This window comes from Vicugna pacos, unplaced genomic scaffold, assembly GCF_048564905.1.
Source record: "Vicugna pacos unplaced genomic scaffold, VicPac4 scaffold_21, whole genome shotgun sequence".
Taxonomy (NCBI): domain Eukaryota; kingdom Metazoa; phylum Chordata; class Mammalia; order Artiodactyla; family Camelidae; genus Vicugna; species Vicugna pacos.
Window position 1 is genome coordinate 10,238,131 of NW_027328742.1, and position 20,266 is coordinate 10,258,396.

Here is a 20,266-nt window from a genome sequence, read left to right on the forward strand (position 1 = left end):
GCTTTTCATTTTTGGTGCCAAATGCAAAAAAAAAAAATCATTGCTCAGACCAGTGTCAAGTAATTTACCCCCATGTTTCCTTCTAGGAGTTTTATGATTTCAGGTCTTATATTCATGTCTGATCCATTTTGAATTAATTTTTTTGTATGGTGTGGTCCAGCTTCACTTTTCACTTTACTGCTCTCCAATTTTTCCACTAGAACAAATCATAATAAAATTTATATGGAATCCCAAAAGACCTTGAATTGTCAAAGCATTACTGAAGAAAAAGAAGGAGGCAGGAGGAGTAACCCTCCCAGACTTCAGACAATACTCCAGAGCTACAGTAATCAAAACAGCATGGTATTGGTACAAGAACAGACATCTGGATCAGTGGAACAGAATAGAGAGCCCAGAAATGAACCCACATCACTTTTGAAGAGACTGTCCTTTTCCCATTTTATATTCTGGGGGGTATCCCAGCGGCCCTGCCCCTCAGACCAGTGCCTTAAAATTAGGAAATGAGTCTCTTTAACATGAAGTCAGTGATTTGGAAAGAACTGCCTCTGCCCTGAGCCCTGGGGTGGGTAGTGTGCACACAAGTGCTTTAAGAACTGTTCCCCAGTCCACCATGGACCATAGATCTCCTGGGCGTGAGCTCTGTTGGCCTTCAAAGCAAGATGTTTTAGGAGTTTGTCTCACAGGTGCCAGACCTTAGAAGTTGGGGTGACCTCTGTGGGGTACAAACTTTTCACTCCTTCTGGGGAAGGTCTGGGTTTTGAGGAGATTTTAAGTTCCCTCCCAACTGTAGGTTGTTGCACCAGGGATGGGTTTTACGGTGAGATTGTCTCAGCCTTTTGTAGCCACTTCCCTCTCATTTGCCCAACTTGACAGTCTCTCTGTCAGTTTTTAGGTTTTTTCCAGAGAAAACTGTTGCATAGGTAGCTGTAGATACGGTGTGTGCGTGGGAGGAGGTGAGATCAGGATCTTCCTATGTCACCATCTTGCTAAAATCTTATTAAAGGGTTTTTTGTTGTGATTATTCTTTAACAATCTATGAGGACAGACTTCTGAGAATTATACTTTTTAATATTCAGCTCCCTAATTGAAGCATGGAAAAACGCCGGCTTGGACCTTGTCGGGGCTGTCTGGGACGCTAAGCCTTCCTGAACTCCACCAGCCCTGCATTTACATCTCCCTTACAGTTTTTATAGCAATTGCATGTCTTTTCATCAGTCTTTGACATTTGGAAAGTAAGAGCTGTGTATTAAAGCTCTGCAAGAAAGTAAACTTTAATGAGATTTTTTTTCTCTCAGTCCCAGAGGGAACGTGAGCTTTAAAATTGAATGTTGTACATAGTAAAAGACATGGCTGCAGCTGAAAGTATTTATAATAAAGTTCAGGACTCAATTTCTGCTTTATCCTCTGCACTCGTAGGATAGCTGGGTACATAACTTTATGATAGAGCATTCTTTCTAAGAAGTGTATGAAAGCTAAAAAAAAAAGCAAATAATTCTGATAGTTTTAGAAATAATGAAACCAGATTAAATGTGAGGAAACTAGACTAAGTAGAACTACTCATCATATGTAAACATACATACCCAACAAACATTTGCACAGATTGGCATTGCTGGCACACAGGAACCCCCTCCTGGATTTAAGAATGGGTTCAGCTTTCTTTCCTGTTCTTTAAGATGGTGCAAGTTGGGAATGTCAGGACAGGAAGAAAGTGCTTTAGTTAAGCAGATTCTGGTATTTCTTCCTGTCCACACACTTCCAGAAGGCTGTTAAACAAGTGGAGAATGGATGTGGGGAGGAGGTCCTCTTTCTGGGGAGGAGATTGGTGTCTTGGCAGCTCTGTTCAAGGCTGCTGTGGACCTATGCCCTGGGCAAAGTAACACTTTTCAAACATTATCCTACTTAATTCTCTCGGTGAGGCTGTTAGCTGTAGGTGGTGTTCTCATGTTAAAGTGAAGAAGCAGGATAAGTAACTTGCACAAATAAATATCTGAAGCAGGAGTCTAGCTGGGCTCCTGACTCCTGAAGCAAAGAACTTTACACCTGGGTGTATGAGCATTTATGATGCACTTCTTGTATCCTGAGGAAGCCAGGGGTGGATGATGGTCTAGCTGCTGTTCAGTAAATTGTTTCCTATTTGATTATCTTCCCACGACGTGGCTTTTTTAGTATTTGGTTTATGTTGGGTATGCTGAGGAAATAAACAGTATGAAACACTTGCTTGAAATGAGCACTGGGCACTGCCGACTGTCCCCTCCCACCCCCTGGAATCATCTCCTTCGGTGTCCCCACCACCCGGAATACTGTCCTTCGTGTCCCCCAACCCCCGAATGTTCTCCTCGGTGCCCCACCCCCCGAGATTGTCCCCTTCGTGCCCCGTGGTCAGAGAGAGCTGGGGGGTAATGCACCATCTCTGGCAGCATGGCTGGGGGTCAGGGCCTCAAAGCCACAGTGTGATGACCAGTTTCATGCACTGTCCCTGGTGAAAAATGTAGTCAGAATCTATGTGGGCACCACCTGTGGGCCCGTTCGCCTCAAGAGCTGTTTCGCATCTGCCCCACGCAATGCAGGCTTCGGGGGTCAGCCAGAGGTTTGGGCAGAATTCATGCCCATTATTTGGGTTGGGGCTCCCACTAGTCTGTCTGCTCCTTCCTGGGGTTCCCCCTTCACCCTCCAGCTGCTGTGGTCACCTCCATCTCCATTCTCTATAGTTTTTTCAAACCAGCAAGAGGATAGGTTTCTCTCCAAGTTTTAGTCACCCCTGCCAACCCGGGGTCCTACGCTCATGGAAGAAGCTGTAAAAGTGGGAAACTCACCCAGTGCCATGCCATTCCCTTCCTCCCAGGTGTCAAACTGTTACCTCCACTCTGTGCCTTCCTTTGGTCACTCTTTAGTGTCTTCAGGTCGGCTCTTATATCTTTAAGTGTTGCCTGGAGTTTATAGCTGTTACCTGTGTGTATTTGTTTAGGCCAGGGGGTGTAGGTGGCAGAAAGGTCAAAAAGGGCCCTAAAGAGCTGTCTTTTTAGGTATCAGATCCTGTGAAGATCCATCCATTTTTGTCTTAAAATTAGATGCAGATGACATCAGAACTGTTTTAGAACTATGATCTCACAAAACCATGATTCACTGCTGACCTTTCTCCTGCCTGTTTTGTTCCTGCTATCTTGTTTCACCTAAATGTCTGCTCAGTTCAATTACTGTTCGAGAATGATTTATTGATTACTCACTAGACATGAGGGATGATGCTGGATCCTCTACCTGTTGAAATCGTGTTGATTCCAAATTCACATCCAATGCAGGTGCCTGCAGGACCACTCCCTCTCTCCTGACGGGGAGGCAGATGTGCTTCATGGTTCTTCTGAACGCCTCTGGTGCCTTGTTCCTCCCTCAGGATGTCTTATTTATTAATATACTTGCTCTCCCCCACCCACCCATCACCAGTCTTGTCCCCCTGTAAGATTATAAACTTTACCGTGGCAAGGGTGAGTCTCACTCATGTTTTCATCCATCCATGCTGCCTTAAACATACTTTTAAAGTCAGGAACCAAAAAGATACATGAAAAGTCTGCAGTTGGAGAGAAAGGGGGGGGCACAGAGCATTAGCTTCCTGCCTCTGTGCTCCACAGCAGAGTGGGGCATCAGGTAGCAGAGCCTTCTTGTTCTCAGAGAGCACCTTCATAGCGACGCCTCCTCCCCTTCCCCCAGGTCTCCTCCCTCCCCTTTTCTTCCTCCTCCTCCTCTTCCTTCTCCCCTTTCCCCTCTCTTTCTCTCTCCTTTTCCTCCTCCTTCTTCCTTTCTTTTTCTCATTACTGAATTGTGGTCTAATTTGATCTTCAGCTTTTTTGTTCACTTAGTCTCCTCTTTAAAATGGCCTGTGTGTTGGTATGAAATGCTTTGTGCTGTAAGTTCAGTAAACGGGGAGCCCTTTCACCTTTGAAAATTTGGTACCAGAATTCAAGCACATACATCAGTGACGTCCCCAAAATGGGGGGGGGGGAGAATAACCCAAGCGTTTAATGTTTCCTTACCTTATAAAATACTGAGCCGTGGTGCTGTGCATACTATACAATGGAAACTATAGAAATAAGATTAAGTGAATTAAATTAGTTTTGCTAATAATCTCACTTCTTCCTTAGATTCAGGTCAGAAGACATTTAAAAGAAGAAGATCTATCATTAACTGGGCCTTCTGGCGAGGCTCGAGCACCCACCTGGACAACCAGCCCGTGTCACCAACGTCTCTGATGCCGGGACAGCTCTTTGGAGTGTCTTTGCCAGATATCTGTGAGAATGACAATCTACCCAAACCTATCTTGGTAAGTCTCGTTTTGGTCTGTAACACTTAACAGGAAAGGAGAGCTCCGGAGGGAAAATCTACCCCAAATGGAAAAATTGTGGACACTCATGGCTTTGGCTGAGAACCTTTACTATTACTTCAAAGAATACAAATCTTGACTAAACTATTGCAGCATCATAAGGCAGACGTGATGGGGAGAGATGGTCTTGTCTGCTGGCGCAGGAAGGAGCAGCATGAACCTGCTCTGATAAACTAGAGTCTGTCTGCTCTGTGGACGGAGAATGCACTTTATCCCACACGTTCCTCTCACATCCTTTCTTGAACCCTGTGTTGTTCAGAACATGACTCTTTTAGTCACCTTAGCAGCAAGGACTAAACCTCATACTTTTTATTAGTATTCTAAGTGTTTAGGCATGAAGATACATCCTCTGGCATTTAGTTACCTTTTGTATGTACAACAGATCAGGTGAAAGCCACTGAGTGTGTATGGTCTTCAGTGAAGGTAGTAAATGAACCCTGTCAAGCAGCATTTTTTGAGTGTCCAGTACCCTTCAGGCACCGTCCCGGATGCCTGGCACTTCATGCTCTGCTGTGTGTCTGTGAGTACCAGACGCTAGTCTAGTCACTTTATCGCTTGTCTTTCACAACAGATTTAGAGGGTAGTTGTCACCATCATCATCATCACCATCACCATCTCCATCATTCCTACTTTACAAATTAAAGCCCCACTCCCCCCCAAAAAAACCCTCAAGCTTACTGAAAGTCACACACAGCAAGCCTGAGCTGTAACTAGGTCTAAGGTCCTGTGGGTTGCATGTCTCCGACACCCACTTGTTCCTCCTCTGCAAGCATAGGATGCGCAGCTGGAAAGGAAGCAAAATGAAACACTGATTGGAATGGAATGGGACAGAGAAGGCTTCCCAGAGGTGATGATTTTGGAGCCAGATTTTAAAAGAAGTCAATATAGGAAGTAGGATGAAGTGTAAAGTAGGATGAAATGTAAAGTCACAAGAAAAGAAAGACAAGCAAGTGGAGGATGAGTTAGGCAAGAACATTTCCATGTCTGGGGACAAGATTTTGTGTTAGAGAACAGTGGGCAAAGAATAGTGAGACAGGAGGGACATGAGGTAACAGGTACCTTGAAGTGACTATTGGATCGCTGAAAAAGGACAGTCGCATGAAAGCAAGTATTGAAATGTAGCAAGAACAAATGGGAGAAAATAGATTTAGACACACACACACACAAAGTGACTTTAATCCTCTGGCAGCCTGTCCAGCCCCAGCCCTTCAGTGCCTCCCGCAGGGCCGCCCCAGCCCCTGGCAGCCGGGGAGGGCAGCGATGTGTTCTCTGGCTCCTTCTCCGTCAAGTGCCATTTTGATTTTTGTTTCCTTTGTTTCCCCATAGGATATGCTTTTCTTCCTTAATCAGAAAGGACCCCTCACAAAAGGGATCTTCAGACAGTCGGCCAACATGAAATCCTGCAGAGAGCTGAGAGAGAAACTGAATTCCGGAGTTGAAGTACAGCTAGACTGTGAATCGGCTTTCGTGGTAGCCTCTGTCTTAAAGGTGGGGAACACATGCCCTTCGTCCCCCCACAGTGGAGCTCTGGGGGAAGACAGCTGGTCTCCCTCATTATAACGCTATCCCCGTCTGTGAAGAAGCGTCATAGTTAGAGTTTCACAGCCAATTAGCTATGTGATAAAAGTATTTGTAGCAGAAATTCTTGTGGCAAAGATGTCTATGGCAAATAGGTTTACTTATGGGGGAAAAGAAACCTGGAACCCAGCCCCATGGTCACTTAACTCACATCCATAGTTGAGTTAGACTTCTTCTAAAATGTTTTCCTCCCCCCTTCTTGAAAATGTCTCACGTCTTTGCAAAAGCTAAAGTCAAAATGAGCTTTCAGCAGCGCTCTTGACCACAGCAATGGCTTCTGCAGACCAGCGTCAGGCTGCCGTCTCTCAGCAGGCTTGGTGTGCACCCGTGCCAGGGGTAGGGACAGGGCCCCAGCCTGCATCCCAGGGCCTGGAGCATAAAACCCAAATTCCGGAAAACGTGGTGAAGAAGGCTCTTACGTGTCCCTGCTCCCAGTCAGTTGCTCACAGAACCGTACTCTATGAATTTAGGAACAGTCAGATGTCTCTTGGTAAAAGGGCCATGTCTGCTCTTAAAACAATCCCTGCCACAGACTTTGACAATGAAGTGTCACTCAGAAGAGCTGGAGGGCGGAAGCGGGGAGCATCTTGTCTATTTTACACAGGGTTTGCACTTGCCTTTCAGTCGTGGAGCTCAGTAGAGATATGTGTGGTGCGCTAGCTGAGCAAGACCCATGTCAGGGACGTGTATGCATGGTGGATTTTTCTTTGCTTTTTTTTTAACCATATGATTAGGCTTTCTCCCATCTCTTAATTTAAGAAGTTAAAGGCTATGTTTTAGAAGATTTTCCTAATTTTGCTATTCTTCACAGCACCACACTCCTCAAAATTTTGAACTAAATTGCTGAGGCTGTTAACAAAGAATTTTGGGTGTAAAAGAGTTAAGCTGCATTTCACATTGCAGAGAAAGTAGTTGTACAAGAATAAGCAAAGGGCAAAAATAATCCAAATGATTGGAAAGTCTGGTTAGATGGGTTCCAACTAATTAAATAAAGCTTTGTGATCATGGAACTGTGCTTTACTCTCAATTTTTTCCCAAGTGGTGGCAGGAAAGGAAATGCTTTTTGCCAAAAGTTATTGAGCTTTAGTTTTGTTTTGTTTCTTGTTCTTGAGACTATTTGGGAGTGGTACTTAAGTTTTCCCTGAATTTTTCCCTTAGGCTGGTTTTGCTTAAATATAAGCTTCACTCTGAACTATAATTGGAATAAAATTGCTTGAGAAAGCATAACTCTGATCCATCAGACCTTTGAGGAACAGTTCGCTTTTTAATCCTGTAAGAATCTCATCTCAGATTAATCTGGGAGCTCTGCTGATGGCCAGGGCCCTGCCTTTGGAGGGGAGGAGACTTTGAGTCAAGCGCTGGGCACTGGCGATTCTAATTCAGAACCAGCTTTCACATCCTTCTCAGCTGTGATGGTTGTTATTTCATAACTTGTTATTCCAGCTGTGGAGAGTCCATTGCGATGTTACGAATTATCTTTCAAGTGTAGGTTTTAAGATTTAATGATGTTTTTCTTCAAGACAGATCATAAGTATGTTTTCCACTGAAGTTTAAAAAGAGAGCTATTGTCACTGCCCCACTTTGAAATAACTGATTTCGGCTCTTCTGAATCTGACTTGTCAAGTAGGTGCAGCACTAATATTAGTTAGGAATTATGAAAATTTGATAGCTTTCCCCCCAAAAAAAGGTAACTTTTGTGATGATGCATCTGAATCACGAGTATCCAGGTACATCTCTCCTGGAAAATACAATAGAACAGAGACAGACTTTAAATCAGTCACTTTCCTGCTTACTAACCACTCCAAAACATTGTCTTATAATAGGTAACATGACCACGAAGAGGCTTTTAAATTATTTGAGAGCCTCAGCTATAGTTAGCTGGCCTTCCCTTGTCCCTCACTAATATTTGGCTATAGGACATACAGCAACATTTCAGTAATGACCCCTGCTACGTCTGCGACTATGCTTGGCATTGAGTATATGAAGTGAAAGGCAAGGGTCTGGTCTGATCCTGCCCTGAAGGAGCTCGTAGGCTCGTGGGAGACATGCTCACCTAATCAGCTGACTGCAGCACCGAGGCTCAAGGCTTCCATGTTAGTCACAGAAACACGACATGTTGCCTGTCACAAGTTGTGTGTCACCTTTGGTAAGGCACGTATGTAAGGCTGCTATTTGATTTTCCAGCAAGAATTAAAATTACTCCATTGCACACCTGTCTCTGTGTTGCAAGCAGGAACTTGCAAGAGGGTGGTCAGCCATGGGTCCAGCACTTAGACATGGAATTGGGTTTTCTCTGCCTGAAGTTTCCTAAGGTGGAGATCAGACTTCGCAAGCTTGGCTTGTTAGGACCGTGCCAAAAGCAACAGAGGGTGTTGGCCTAGAAAGGAAAGGAACATAGGACCAGGACCAAAGTGTGTCTACTTTTAAGCTTTTTTATAAACAAATGTCAAACAACAACCTCCCTTGGTCAGATCCTACTTGTGTCATAGTCTGGTTTCACCCACACCTGGCCCCACAAGTGCTCTAAGGAGGAGTCTCGAAGGCCGAGAAGGATAATGTACCAGGGACATGTTATTTAATATACATTAGGGATGAGAGTGCTGCCCCAGGCTTCCAGAGCCAGCCATAGCCTGGAATGCCTTCTCCCCTCCTATGAAGAATACAGGGGGAAACTGCAGACACCTCTGGATGGAATTAGTCACCAATGCTGCTGGAATCTAAAGTTCTAAATTACCAGGGACTTTGTTTTATTTACTACCCTGTTCCCGGCACCTGAAACAGTGCCTGGCACAGATGAGTAAATATGTGTAGAATGACTGGATGACTGACTACCACATTATGAATCTCACAGATAACTTCGTGCATTCCTTTTAACCAGTGATTTGAGAGACAGAGAAAAAAAAACAAGATTAGGATGGTTTGCCAGACCCTGCCATGTTATACTAGTTTGCTAAGATGTATACAAACAGGAGGTTTCAGCCCAAACAGGTTGTCCTTTATCTTTCCCACTGTAGTCCAGACCCCAATTTCCCTCTGGTTTTTTGTTAGAAAAAAAACCAAAGCATATTTTTCTGTGTGCGCACATCATTGGAGGGCTGGCGCAGAGCTCTGTGTGTTCCAAAGAAGGGAGGACTGAACTTTCCAATAAAGTGTCTTCTTTCTAATTTCTCCAATACAAATTATTAGAATAACAATTTAAAATTTTTTTCCCTCTATGTAAGGATTTTCTACGATGTATTCCGGGAAGCATCTTTTCATCAGATCTCTATGATCATTGGGTCTGTGTAATGGACGAAGAAAATGATGAGGAAAAAATAAATGCAGTTCAAAGGTAGTTATTCCAATTTGGTCATTTCTCAAAAATACTTTTTAAAAAACTTATATTTTACAAGCTTGTCTGTTAATGTAATAATAACTATCAAAGTCATATCCATAGGGGCTAGTTTAAAAATAGATTTATGCTAGCAACTGTCATTGTTATTACTGGGTTTTTTCCTAATCTTATTAATATGGAATACTCGACCATTGTACACCTTCTGTATATTCTAATCTGATAGGCACTGAAACCCATTAGACTAATAGCAAATACTGTAGACCCAATCTACAATTTATGACCTTAATTTTGGTAAGTATTTAATTAACCAGACGATTCCTTACACACTTCATTTAGCAGCCAAATTCATACAGAGAAAATTCCTTCCTCTCAAGGAGCTCACAGTCTAGTAGAAATAGACAGATAAAACCCAGAATTCCAGTGCGGTACAGTCAGTGCCATGACAGGGGTATGTGGAGAAGGGGATGTGAGGACACTCCAGAGAGACAGTCAACTCAGTGAAAAGTGTCAAGGGAAAAGGGAGTTGCAGAGCCTTAGCCTGATCACAGAGAATGCATTGTCTGTCCTCATGGAAAGGGAAGTTGCCGGCAGAACCCAGCACCCCCATTCCTGAGTATTTCCCGCATCATAAGAGAATAGGAAAAAAGTGTCCATTAACAAAAAGCAATACTTGCATTTCTGTGAAACCCAAGAATCCCAGTATCATTTATTTGCAAACGCTTGTTCAGTGCAGTGTTATCTTGAGTAACTTTCAAATGTAAATCATTATCTACACGCAGCTACTGATGGTGTAAGTGTTGAAGGCACCAGACTCAGAGCCATGCACAAAATGCTGTCTCTGCTTTCGTGACAGCTTGGTGGGAACCGTTCAGGTACAGGGAACTTGAGATTCTGTATGTTGTTGCTCATTGTCTAAAATTTTATATCGTAGAAGCTGTTAAAGGATGATTTTTAAAAGGCCAGAATTATGGCTCTCATATAAACATATACACATGAAAGAAATTTTATTTAAAACATGGATTAATAAAGAGAACTACTAAGACGTTACTGCCGCCGGTTCAGAGAAGACAGTTAACTACCACAAGTTGTAATAGTTGAATCAGAAATGCTGAAATGAATTTATAAATAGACATAAAAAACAAAACTGGCTGTTTCTGCTGGGGCATGAGGCAGTGCAAGTAAATCACGTGACTCTTCACCAGAGAGAATTTTCAGGTCTATGGACAAGTCTTATGTGTGTTGCTGTCAATATTCTATAGTTTACAGAGGTGTAAAATAACTCAAAGGCTCAGGGCCCCCTCAGAATCTGACACCCCAAAAGAGCACACTAGGCAAGGCCTCACTGTCCAATGAAAACATTCAGTAATCTTTTGGCCCATTGCAATCTGTCATAATTTGTCCCTAGAAAACCATACTCATTGTCAGTCTGTGGTGCTGAAGAAGCGCCTCTCTGGTATTTATGCAACAAGAGCCAGATGACCTGATGTTCTTCCCCAGGCTGTGATACAGGAAAACGGGGCACGAGAGGGGGGCTGTGTCCCAGGTCTCACTTGAGTCCCTGGGATGCGCCCCGCCAAGTGAGGGTCGTTGGCTTCACGCGGGAAAGAATTCAAGAGCGAGCCCTAGTTGAGTAAAAGTAGATTTGTTTAGAGAGATGTACACTCTGTAGACAGAGCGCAGACCATCTCAGAACGCAGGAGAAGGGTAGAGGGGAGCAGGGTTGGGTGTTTAGTTTAAAGGAGAAGTAGACACACAGTCCATAGACAGAGTGCCGGGCATCTGGGAAGGTGAGGGAGCAAGAGAGTCCACGAGGCACAGTGTTGCGAGTTTTTATACGTTAACAAGTGAGAGGATTACTCCAACTGCTTTGAGGAAGGGGTGGGGATCCCCAGGAATTGGGCCACTACCCTCTCCTTGACTTCCATGGTCAGCCTCAGAGCTGTCATGGCACCTGTGGGTGTGCCATTTGCGGTGCTAGTACATTACAGTGTGTGTGAGGGAGCTCAGGGTCCACTGGAGGTCAGCTCTCCATCCATCCTGGTCCTCAAGGTCCATCAGGAGTTGACTTTTCCTCCACCTTGTTGCTAACTGCTGTGTCATTCCTTTAATGGCTGTGTCCTGCCCCCTTCCCTCCTGTCTCAGTTACAGGTTCTTGTTGGAAAAAAGCAACAACCATGAAAATATATATATGTATGTATAAAGGTTCTCACCCAGAGACAGAATATACAAAATAAATGAATAACCCCCCTGAGTCTTACTCTCTCCCCTCTGTAAGACAGTCCTCGCTCTGCACGTACCATATGAGCTGACACTCCCGCATACCTGAACTGTGTTTCTGCTTCGCGTGGTTCCCCATGAAAAGCGAAGAAAGGTTGCCCTGTCTACAAGTTTTCCACGAAATGTCTTGCTTAAAGAGCACCTTTGTCTGTCTTTAGGCTATTAGACCGGCTCCCAAGAGCGAATGTTGTTCTGCTAAAGTATCTTTTCGGGTTATTGCACAAGATTGAAAACCATGCCTCATGGAACCAGATGAATTCATTTAACTTAGCAGTGTGCATCGCTCCAAGCATCCTTTGGCCTCCTGCTTCCTCCAGCCCCGAAATAGAAAGTGAATTTACAAATAAGGTAATGAAGTTTTTCATTTTTCTGCCCTGGGGCACTGAGTCCCCATTTTGAACCTAAAGTTTGGGGTATTAGTTCTGAAAGACACGTCCTTAAGTACATCTTCTTATAAGTCTGAGTTCATCGACTGTTCTGTCCTCTCCTGGTAGACTGCAGAAAGCTGATTTCTTAAGCAAAGAAAGTGATAGTAATTGGGTTACTTCTGTTTTCCCTTTAAGGAGGCAAAACAGCTGTGATTGACTGAAACCATAGAGGGAGAAGAGCAGTTGATAAGATTTTAAAAAGAAACAAAAGACTTTGAAATTGAACAGGCGCAGGTGGAAATCTCAGCCCTCCCCACTTGCCAGATGTACAATCTAGGGCAGAATTAGTTACACTGTTCCACAGTTTCCTCATCTAACACAATGGAGGTGGCGATGGTACCTCACTCACTCAGTACTTACTTGAAATCACACTCCTGCAGTACCTGATGGTTAGTACAAGGATGGGGCACTGATTCCTCTTCCTCCCAACGTTCTGCCTGCTCCTTTGCCTCAGCTATTGGGGCAAGAAGACTATGGAAAGGTTCCAGTATATCTCAGTGGAGGCACAGCGCTCCCCAGTGAGCTCTTCTCCAAGCATCTCCAGTTCTGGCTCCTCAGGGAGGCAAATGCATAGGAAGAGGCTGGTCAGGGAAAATGTACGCTTTTCTCTCCAGCCGTCCCTCTCCTTCAGAGTAAATCCACAGAGGATGCCCACCTCCCACACTTATGACACCTGCCTTTTACATAAGAAACATATTTTATAAGTCTATCTAACGATGCTTCATGAATTTTAATAAGAAAGTATATTTCTTCATCCCAAATGCCCAGTACAGAGAATACTTAAAATTACCCTAATTTTAAAGACAGGACCATTAGTATAAAACTGTTAGCATTAAACCAAGGCCAGAAATAATAACTTTAAGCCACTGATTAAAATGGATTTCTATACTCAAACTACTGTTTTTTTTTTAGGGGAAACGGTTCTGTTTAGTTTCCAAGCAGACATGAACTTTGAATTTTTCTCAGGATTCTTCACTTTTTTTTTTTTTGGTTTGAACCAGGATTCGTATATGAAGTCTGATTTATAGGTGCGCTATGTGAAAAGTAACCCTTCATTTTTGTTCCTTTTTTGTGCAGGTTTCTCTGCTTATACAATTTCTGATTGAAAATTGCTGTAGAATATTTGGAGAAGAAATCACTTCCCTTTTGGAAGAGGTTTCAGTGACATGTGCTATGAAAGAGAATGTCTCAGGTATTGTGAATAATGGGGTTGTTTTTGTGTGTGAGAAATAGACACACACGTGAAGGTCAGCGAGGGCACCGATTACCCTGCAGCCCAGAGCAGCTCGGGTGAAGGGGCCTCTCACCTGAGTCAGGAGCCGCGGGCTTCCGCCCCTTCCTTAGAAGGCCTGCTCGTAGGTCACGCTGTGTTAACACTGTGGTCAGGTTACCTAGTGTATAAGACAAGGTTCCCAAACTCCAAGAAGTTGTTAGTGGCAGAATTCTAACTTCTTGTTTCAAAATAAAACCTTACAAGGATATACAATAGAACAATTAACAGATTTACAATATAACAATATTGTTACAACATATTGTTGCAATATCTTACAAAATAACAGAAGTGCTGTGGTTGAAACTGGAGTAGGAGACCCAGAAGCAGGCCTGGCCTGGTTGCTCCTCATCTTCCTCTCCGAGGTCCCTGACATCTCTCAGAAATCCAGCGCCCTGCAAAGTACTTGAGAAAACAGCTAGCCTCATGGGGCGGGGCAGGGTGTGTGGGGCTTGAAGACATTCAGCCTTCCAAAATATGAATGCCTGTACCACCAATTCTTGGTTATCTTTGAACAATTATTCTGTGCCACCGTAACATTAGTATCTTCTCCTGTAATTATGGGAAACCATAACATCTAACTGGTCTGATTGCTGTAAAAAATAAACAAAGTAATAGATATTAAAGGACTATGTCAAAGGGAAATTGATAAGTTGGTAAATGGTTTCTCTGAGACTAACAGAGTTAATTAGGTGTATCCACCAGCTAATCCATTTAAAAGACACAGTCTTATTCAGAACCTGAGTGTATCTGCATTAATTTCTTTGTATTTTTTTACCATTTCCTGGTATTATGACATGTCTTCATTGCTTTGAGGAAACCTTACTTAAAGAAAAGCTATTTCTTCAGGGACTGAGGTAAATCTAGTATACCCCAAAAATTTACTTTTAGTTCCTGCACTAACAACTAGAAAGATTATGAAAGATGCTTTCTTTCTTGAGAGTAGGAATCTGAAAAATCTGCATGAAAACAGAATTAAACTAAACATCATAGTTGTTTAGTTTTTTTTTTAAGGCAGCATGTATTTGAGGCAAATGCAAATGTTAATCCTGGTTTGATTTTTTTCGACAGATAACTCTTTCTTCCAGCTGAATGACTCCTCCTATGACAGCCTGGAAACTGAGCTGAACGAAGTTGATGCTCCATGCAGTGACTTGGTAAAGAAACTCGGTCCAGGCAGCAGAAGCATGGACTCCATGTTAACCCTCAGTGACTATGACCTCGAGCAGCCTGAGGCGGAAGGCGTTTTAACCCTGAGCGACTTTGACTTAGACCATCCTAAAGATGAAGACGTTCAGGTGGAACAGCCCAGTGAGCCTGAGCCGGTGACCGTGGCGGCAGTGTACAGAAAGGCCTCGCTGCAGGACCAGGCCAGTGCCCCCTCTGGCATGAGCACCCCCAGCCACCTGTCCGCAGCTACGGAAGATGCTCCAAAAAGCCCGAGGCAACAGCGGCGCTGCTCGGAGCCCAGCATCGGCTACCTGGGTTCAAAGCTGTCCTTTCTCAGGGCGTTTTATCAGAAAAGGAAACGCAAGTCCAGCTGTGATGCGATTCTCCTGAAAAAAGATGAGAACCATCTGAGTCTGAATCCACCCCTCCAGAAAGAGGGTAAGACAGGTTTTAAAACAAGTTTAGTCACAGACACTGATGTCAAGAAAAATGCCACTGATGAAAATGATAAGAAGAAAAGCTGGTGTGATAGCGAAGGAAATCACGTAAACCTTTTTCCTAAATCCAAGCCAGTGACCATTTCTCACAGCCACCTGTCCTCACACGATTGTCCCACGAACCAGCCCATCGCTGTGGACACGGCTGGGTACTCCCCGCCATGCCCAGCAGAGCCCCTCAAAGGCTCAAGGAGGCAGCAGCGCTGCTCAGAGCCCAGCACCGATGACCGACACTGCAAACTGACCTATCTCAGGGGACTTTATTCAAAAAAGAAGCAGCACAACGCAAGCTGTGACGCCAGTCTCTTGCACAAAGAGGAGGACTATCTCAAGCGGCACAAGTCTTTGCAGATGGAGGGGCAAAAGCTTATCAGTCGGAGCTTGGTCATGGGGATCGAGGTTGGCAAGAGTGGTGCCGCAAACCAGAACACTGAGAAGGTCTTCTCCCCAAGGTTAAACATTTGCCCGAGGAGTAGCTGTTCCAGCTTGTCCTCCCCAGACACGTCCCCATCTGGCTCGCCAGTGAGCTCCCAAGACAGCGCTTTTTCTCAGATTTCTGAACAATCAGTGTTTACACCCACTGAAACATCCGCTCCAATAGATTGCACTTTTCGACCTCAAGGAAAACAGGAAGAGCTTTCTTCTGACTTAAGCAGTTCCAGCCTCATTTCTGGAATTCCCGGTCCCTCATCAGGGCAGGCCAGTAGCCACCAGGCTCATACAAAAAAGGACAGTCTAGAGGGGCATTCACAAATGCGTTCTGTAACTCTGCACCCCAGCACATGGTTGAGAAATGGTATAGCCAGTTTGAAAAGTTGGTCTCTCAGAAAGAAGGCAAGGGCACCGAGACCAGAAAACAATAAAACAGGTTCTCTAAAAGGACCCACGGAGCCACCTCCATGTGCTCCTGGCATTCCAGAAGCCAGCGCACCGCAAGAGAGACAGACAGACATTCCCCAAATGGCAGCCGAAGGGCTTGGGGCTGTGCAAACAGCCCAGTCCTGTAGTTCTTACCCCAGCCAGGAATCAGAGAAGGATGGTAGCTCTCCATCCAGCCTGGCGGAAGACGGACTTGAGCTTTGCTTGAAGTCACCTGAGGAAGGAGAGAAGGATGGGCAGTGTTCTCCTGGTACTCTGCCTCTAGAAGGATCCTCACCCAGCTCTTTGACAGTGGATGACGTGTCCAGCCCAGACTCAGGGCCAACAGTGGTTTCTGATGTTGAGGACACGCATGTAACCAAAGACATTTAACCACAATCAGAATCTAATATTTGCAAGGACAGAAACCGGGCTACTAATAACATAAAGATAATAATTACTATGACCCCTGTGTATAGAATAACCGAGACAGGTAGCATCGGGGTTATCACTGCTGATACTTAGGACAAACAAAGAATCCTCTTTATTGAGACTATTTGGCAAAAAGTCAAGGCTAAAAGATTTTATCACCTAACTGCTTGGGAGGCTTTTCCTTATAAGAGCATGGATTGATCCTGTCATGCATTTTAAGAGATCCCAGCAGAGGGCTAAAGAAGCATCATCTCTAGAGGAAACATGCCTTAGATGACACTAAGAAGGCCAGGATATCAAAAGTGAAGAATAAAAACCATGGACAGAGGGGGAAGTCTGCAAAGAAACCATCCACATTCCATGAAATGTTTTTAATAAGTAAGCAAGAAGAATGCCACCAATCAAAGCATTAAGAAGGAAAGCATGTCAGATGATCAAGGAAATCACGTCAGACTTTTCCCCGAAACCAAGCAAGTGGCCAGTTCTGAGACATCTCATGGTCAATCACGTGCCCTCACAGAATCATTCCAGGTACCAGCCCATTAAGGCAGCTAGTGTGGAAGAAACTCGAGGAATTCGAGCCATGAGTACCATGACATCATAGTTTTTGTTGGTCAGTTCGTTTTTCCATGAGCGTTTCACTGCTCTGCAGAGGCCCCCGGACACAGCTGTGGGGAGAAAGAAGGAAATGGGTGCTCATTTCAGTGTTCTTTCCAGAGGTGCCTGAGCCAGAAACATTCTCCAGAAATGCACTTTTTCCTCCTAGGAGGTGCCCTCCTGACAGCATTGGCTGTCTTAGTGAGGAGGAAGAGTCTGCAACAACAGTCCTTCCTTTGTTGCACGGTCACTGTTGCCAACAGGTGATCAAAGCAGGACTCCTCTTTGCTGAAATGTTTTTCTGCAGCCTTGCCTCTTGGATTAATCAACCAGAAAAAAAAATTGCTGATAGATCTTCCCTTTTCTGATGGCCATTTAACAGCTGAGAGAGCAGTTTTGAGAGCTGGCAGGTTGTAAAGAGTCACAGAACAGAAGAACCACCACAGTGGCTGTCTGGCCTTCTTTCAGATACTCCTCGATGCTGGATTTTCTCACCTCCAGGAGTTTTTACATCATTTTGTCCCAAAATGATTCATGGTGTATACCCCACCGGTCTATTCAAGTGGGGTATACACCATGGTGTGTACCCCACCGGTCTATTCCAGTGGGGTATACACCACAGTGTGTACCCCACCAGTCTATTCCAGTGGGGTATACACGGTGGTGTGTACCCCACTGGTCTATTCCAGTGGGGCATACACGGTGGTGTGTACCCCATTGGTTTATTCCAGTCGGGTATACACCATGAATCATCTTGGGACAAAAAGATGTAAAAACTTCTGGAGGTCAGAAAATCCAGTGTCGAGGACTGTCTGAAAGAAGGCCTGACAACCACTGTGGTGGCTCTTCTGTTCTGTGACTCTTTACAACCTGCCAGCCCCTCTCTCTCAAAGGTTACACCTCTCCTGGATTACCTCCATGGATTATTAGGCCTTGCCAGACAGTACGAAGGGACAAGCAGGAATGGCTGTGCACCTTCCTTCATTTTAAACACTTACTTATTAGAAATTGCTTAGAACCCATTTGACCTCTTTAATTCAAATTCCAATGGCCCTTTCTCCCACAAACTTGCTTATTCCAAATCACTTTTCTTAGCCACCCAGAAACTTTCATGCCAAATATGCTTCCCCTGTTGTCCTAAAGATTGCATTTTTTCATTATAAAAAAAAATTTTTTCTGTAAGCTAGAAGAAGTCCTTTCAGTATTAGCCATAGGTGCTACCTACCTCTTGGGGACATGGCCCTTTTTGTCCTTAGCATTATAATAAACCTTTAGAATTCTGTGTCCAAAGAGCTCCTTTATGACAATGGCCATCTCAGTCACAGATGTGAAGTAGATTTTACCTTATCACCAACCACTCCTATATTTAGACTCCTCTAAGTGTCCATATGCCTCTCACGTGATATGATATATGAGAGGAGCAGGGATTCCCCTCACCCTGAGGGCACACTACTGTCAGAACTGCAATATGTGAATGAAGCTCTATGGCTTGGAGTGTCTTTTGCAGAAGCAAACTGCTTCTCTACTTAACAAAATAATAGTTCTAGCCATTTTTTTGTTTGTTTTTCTTTTGTATTGGTGGGAGAAAATCATACGCCCAGTTTGAAGCAGAGAAAAGAATAGACACTCGAGTTCTTTAATAACCATTTCTACTCTGTGTTCCCTTAGATACTCCTTACATACTTAATGTGAATACTTAATATTGCTGTAAAGTATTATATTGTATGATTTGAAGGCAGACTACATGTCATTTTATTACACTCTTGTCAACCTATAATATATCAGACTGATGCTTTATCTAAGATTCTTTTGAGTTTGTATAATATATCTTGACAAATTTTACTACCATATGTTATATAAGAAATGTGTATTTTTGTACTTGCAGAAACCACTACTAACTTTTAAAGTTGTTTGATTTTTCAAGGCACTGATAATGGATGTGTATGAAGTCCATGCTATGTATTAAATGAAACACCATTCTTCAACAGTTAACAATCCCACCAGAGTAATACTGTCCTTTGTGTAATTGTTTTAGCTAATGAGCTCAATTTCTGCTTAACATTGGGAATTTCATAAAATGTAATTAATACTGAACTGGAACTTTGAACTTTTCGTCATAGGCCATGGTCAGTCTTTCCAGAAAAAGACACTTTTCTAATTTTATCATTTACCAAACAAGTCATGCTTTAGACACAAAGTCTTCATTTTCTTAGGTAGTATATTCTCACGGTGCTCCTAGAATCAGATGCACACATATAGTCTACATTCTTGTAGCAAAAAAAAAAAAATCAACTTGGTTTGATTGTATAAGATTTTCTAATCTAAATTTGAACCATTCTGACCAGAGTGTCCAGTTGATTCCAGACACATCCAGGCATCCCAGGATGTCTGGATCCAGATACTACAAGACATCAGTACTTCAAAAGTCATGTAAACTTAAGTAGTATTACTGGTTTCTTGTGACTGCTGCGTTTTTGCCCTCTCAAAGTTCACGGAGTTCACTCCGTGTGAGTTTAAGCACCATTTCAAAGAGATTCAAAAATATATATACTACCTAAGTCCAGAAAAAAAAAATGATTTGCTTTGAGCAGTAAAGACCTACCACCCACTGTCAGAAATGTCACTGATTAAATTTGGGCAATGTACACATATACTGATGTTAATTTCTACTTAATGTTAAACAAATAAAGTAATTTTTTGCTTTTAAAGAAGAATCTCAATCTACTGTGAAAACATTGGATTGAATAAATTGTCTCACATTGTATTTTTCTGCTTTTCATGGTGTGATATTGAATTGAAAGCGCCTAATGTATCCTTGAACCAGTGGCATATTTTGTCTGTTGAAAGGTAACTGAGAATATTATGTATCTTAGTCCGACTTCTGGTAGTAAATGTTTAACTGATCTTTTCCTACCTGGTCATGTTTTAATGAATTGAGAGGAAGTCTTTGGAAAGTGTTTATTTCAATACAAAGAAAAAAATTGAACCATAAAGTTGGGTAAAATGTTAACTTTTTTAAAAAATATCTATTCCGGTTATGAGGATATCTCATAAGCTAACTTTCCTGCTGAAAGGAAGAGTACTCTTGAGTTCTGGGTTTTCTACACCAAGCATGGGTCTCCCTTATTTCTGAGCCACTTATGGGTATAAGTCCTTCATTTTTTTTTTGAGTAAACTCCTTAAGCTTCCGTTTTGCATGATGTCAGATGTGTGATAGAATTGGCAGAGGCTCTGGGGTGTGATTTGAAAAATTTTGTTTCCTAATCCTCAAAAAAATTTACACAGGATGGTATTAGATATATACTGTTACTTCATTTGTACAGCATGTGTGCTCATTGTGCAGTGCCAGGGTGCACATACGTAGATAGGTAGATAGTTCAAAGTGTTTCTCTAACCTATTTTAATTTGTTAAGGCAAAGTAAATATGCTTTCTGGAGTTTGATATTACACGAC

The 20,266-nt window shown here is 43.2% G+C and overlaps 1 protein-coding gene and 1 pseudogene across 3 annotated transcripts in view; one reads left to right on the forward strand and one right to left on the reverse strand.

Annotated features, from left to right (window-relative positions):
• LOC140694395 (rho GTPase-activating protein 20-like) overlaps positions 1–19,577 on the forward strand; it is a 29,489-nt gene extending 9,912 nt beyond the window's left edge. For all 3 annotated transcript variants that reach the window (XM_072957654.1, XM_072957655.1, XM_072957657.1), the window contains 6 exons: positions 4,134–4,312; positions 5,699–5,860; positions 9,172–9,281; positions 11,720–11,909; positions 13,067–13,181; positions 14,331–19,577. In XM_072957654.1, the coding sequence (XP_072813755.1) occupies positions 4,134–4,312; positions 5,699–5,860; positions 9,172–9,281; positions 11,720–11,909; positions 13,067–13,181; positions 14,331–16,177 (2,603 nt within the window). In that variant the 3' untranslated portion in view covers positions 16,178–19,577. The remainder of the gene's footprint in view (positions 1–4,133; positions 4,313–5,698; positions 5,861–9,171; positions 9,282–11,719; positions 11,910–13,066; positions 13,182–14,330) is intronic.
• Positions 1–20,266, reverse strand: part of LOC140694470 (small ribosomal subunit protein eS24 pseudogene) — a 432,455-nt pseudogene that overhangs the window by 176,136 nt on the left and 236,053 nt on the right.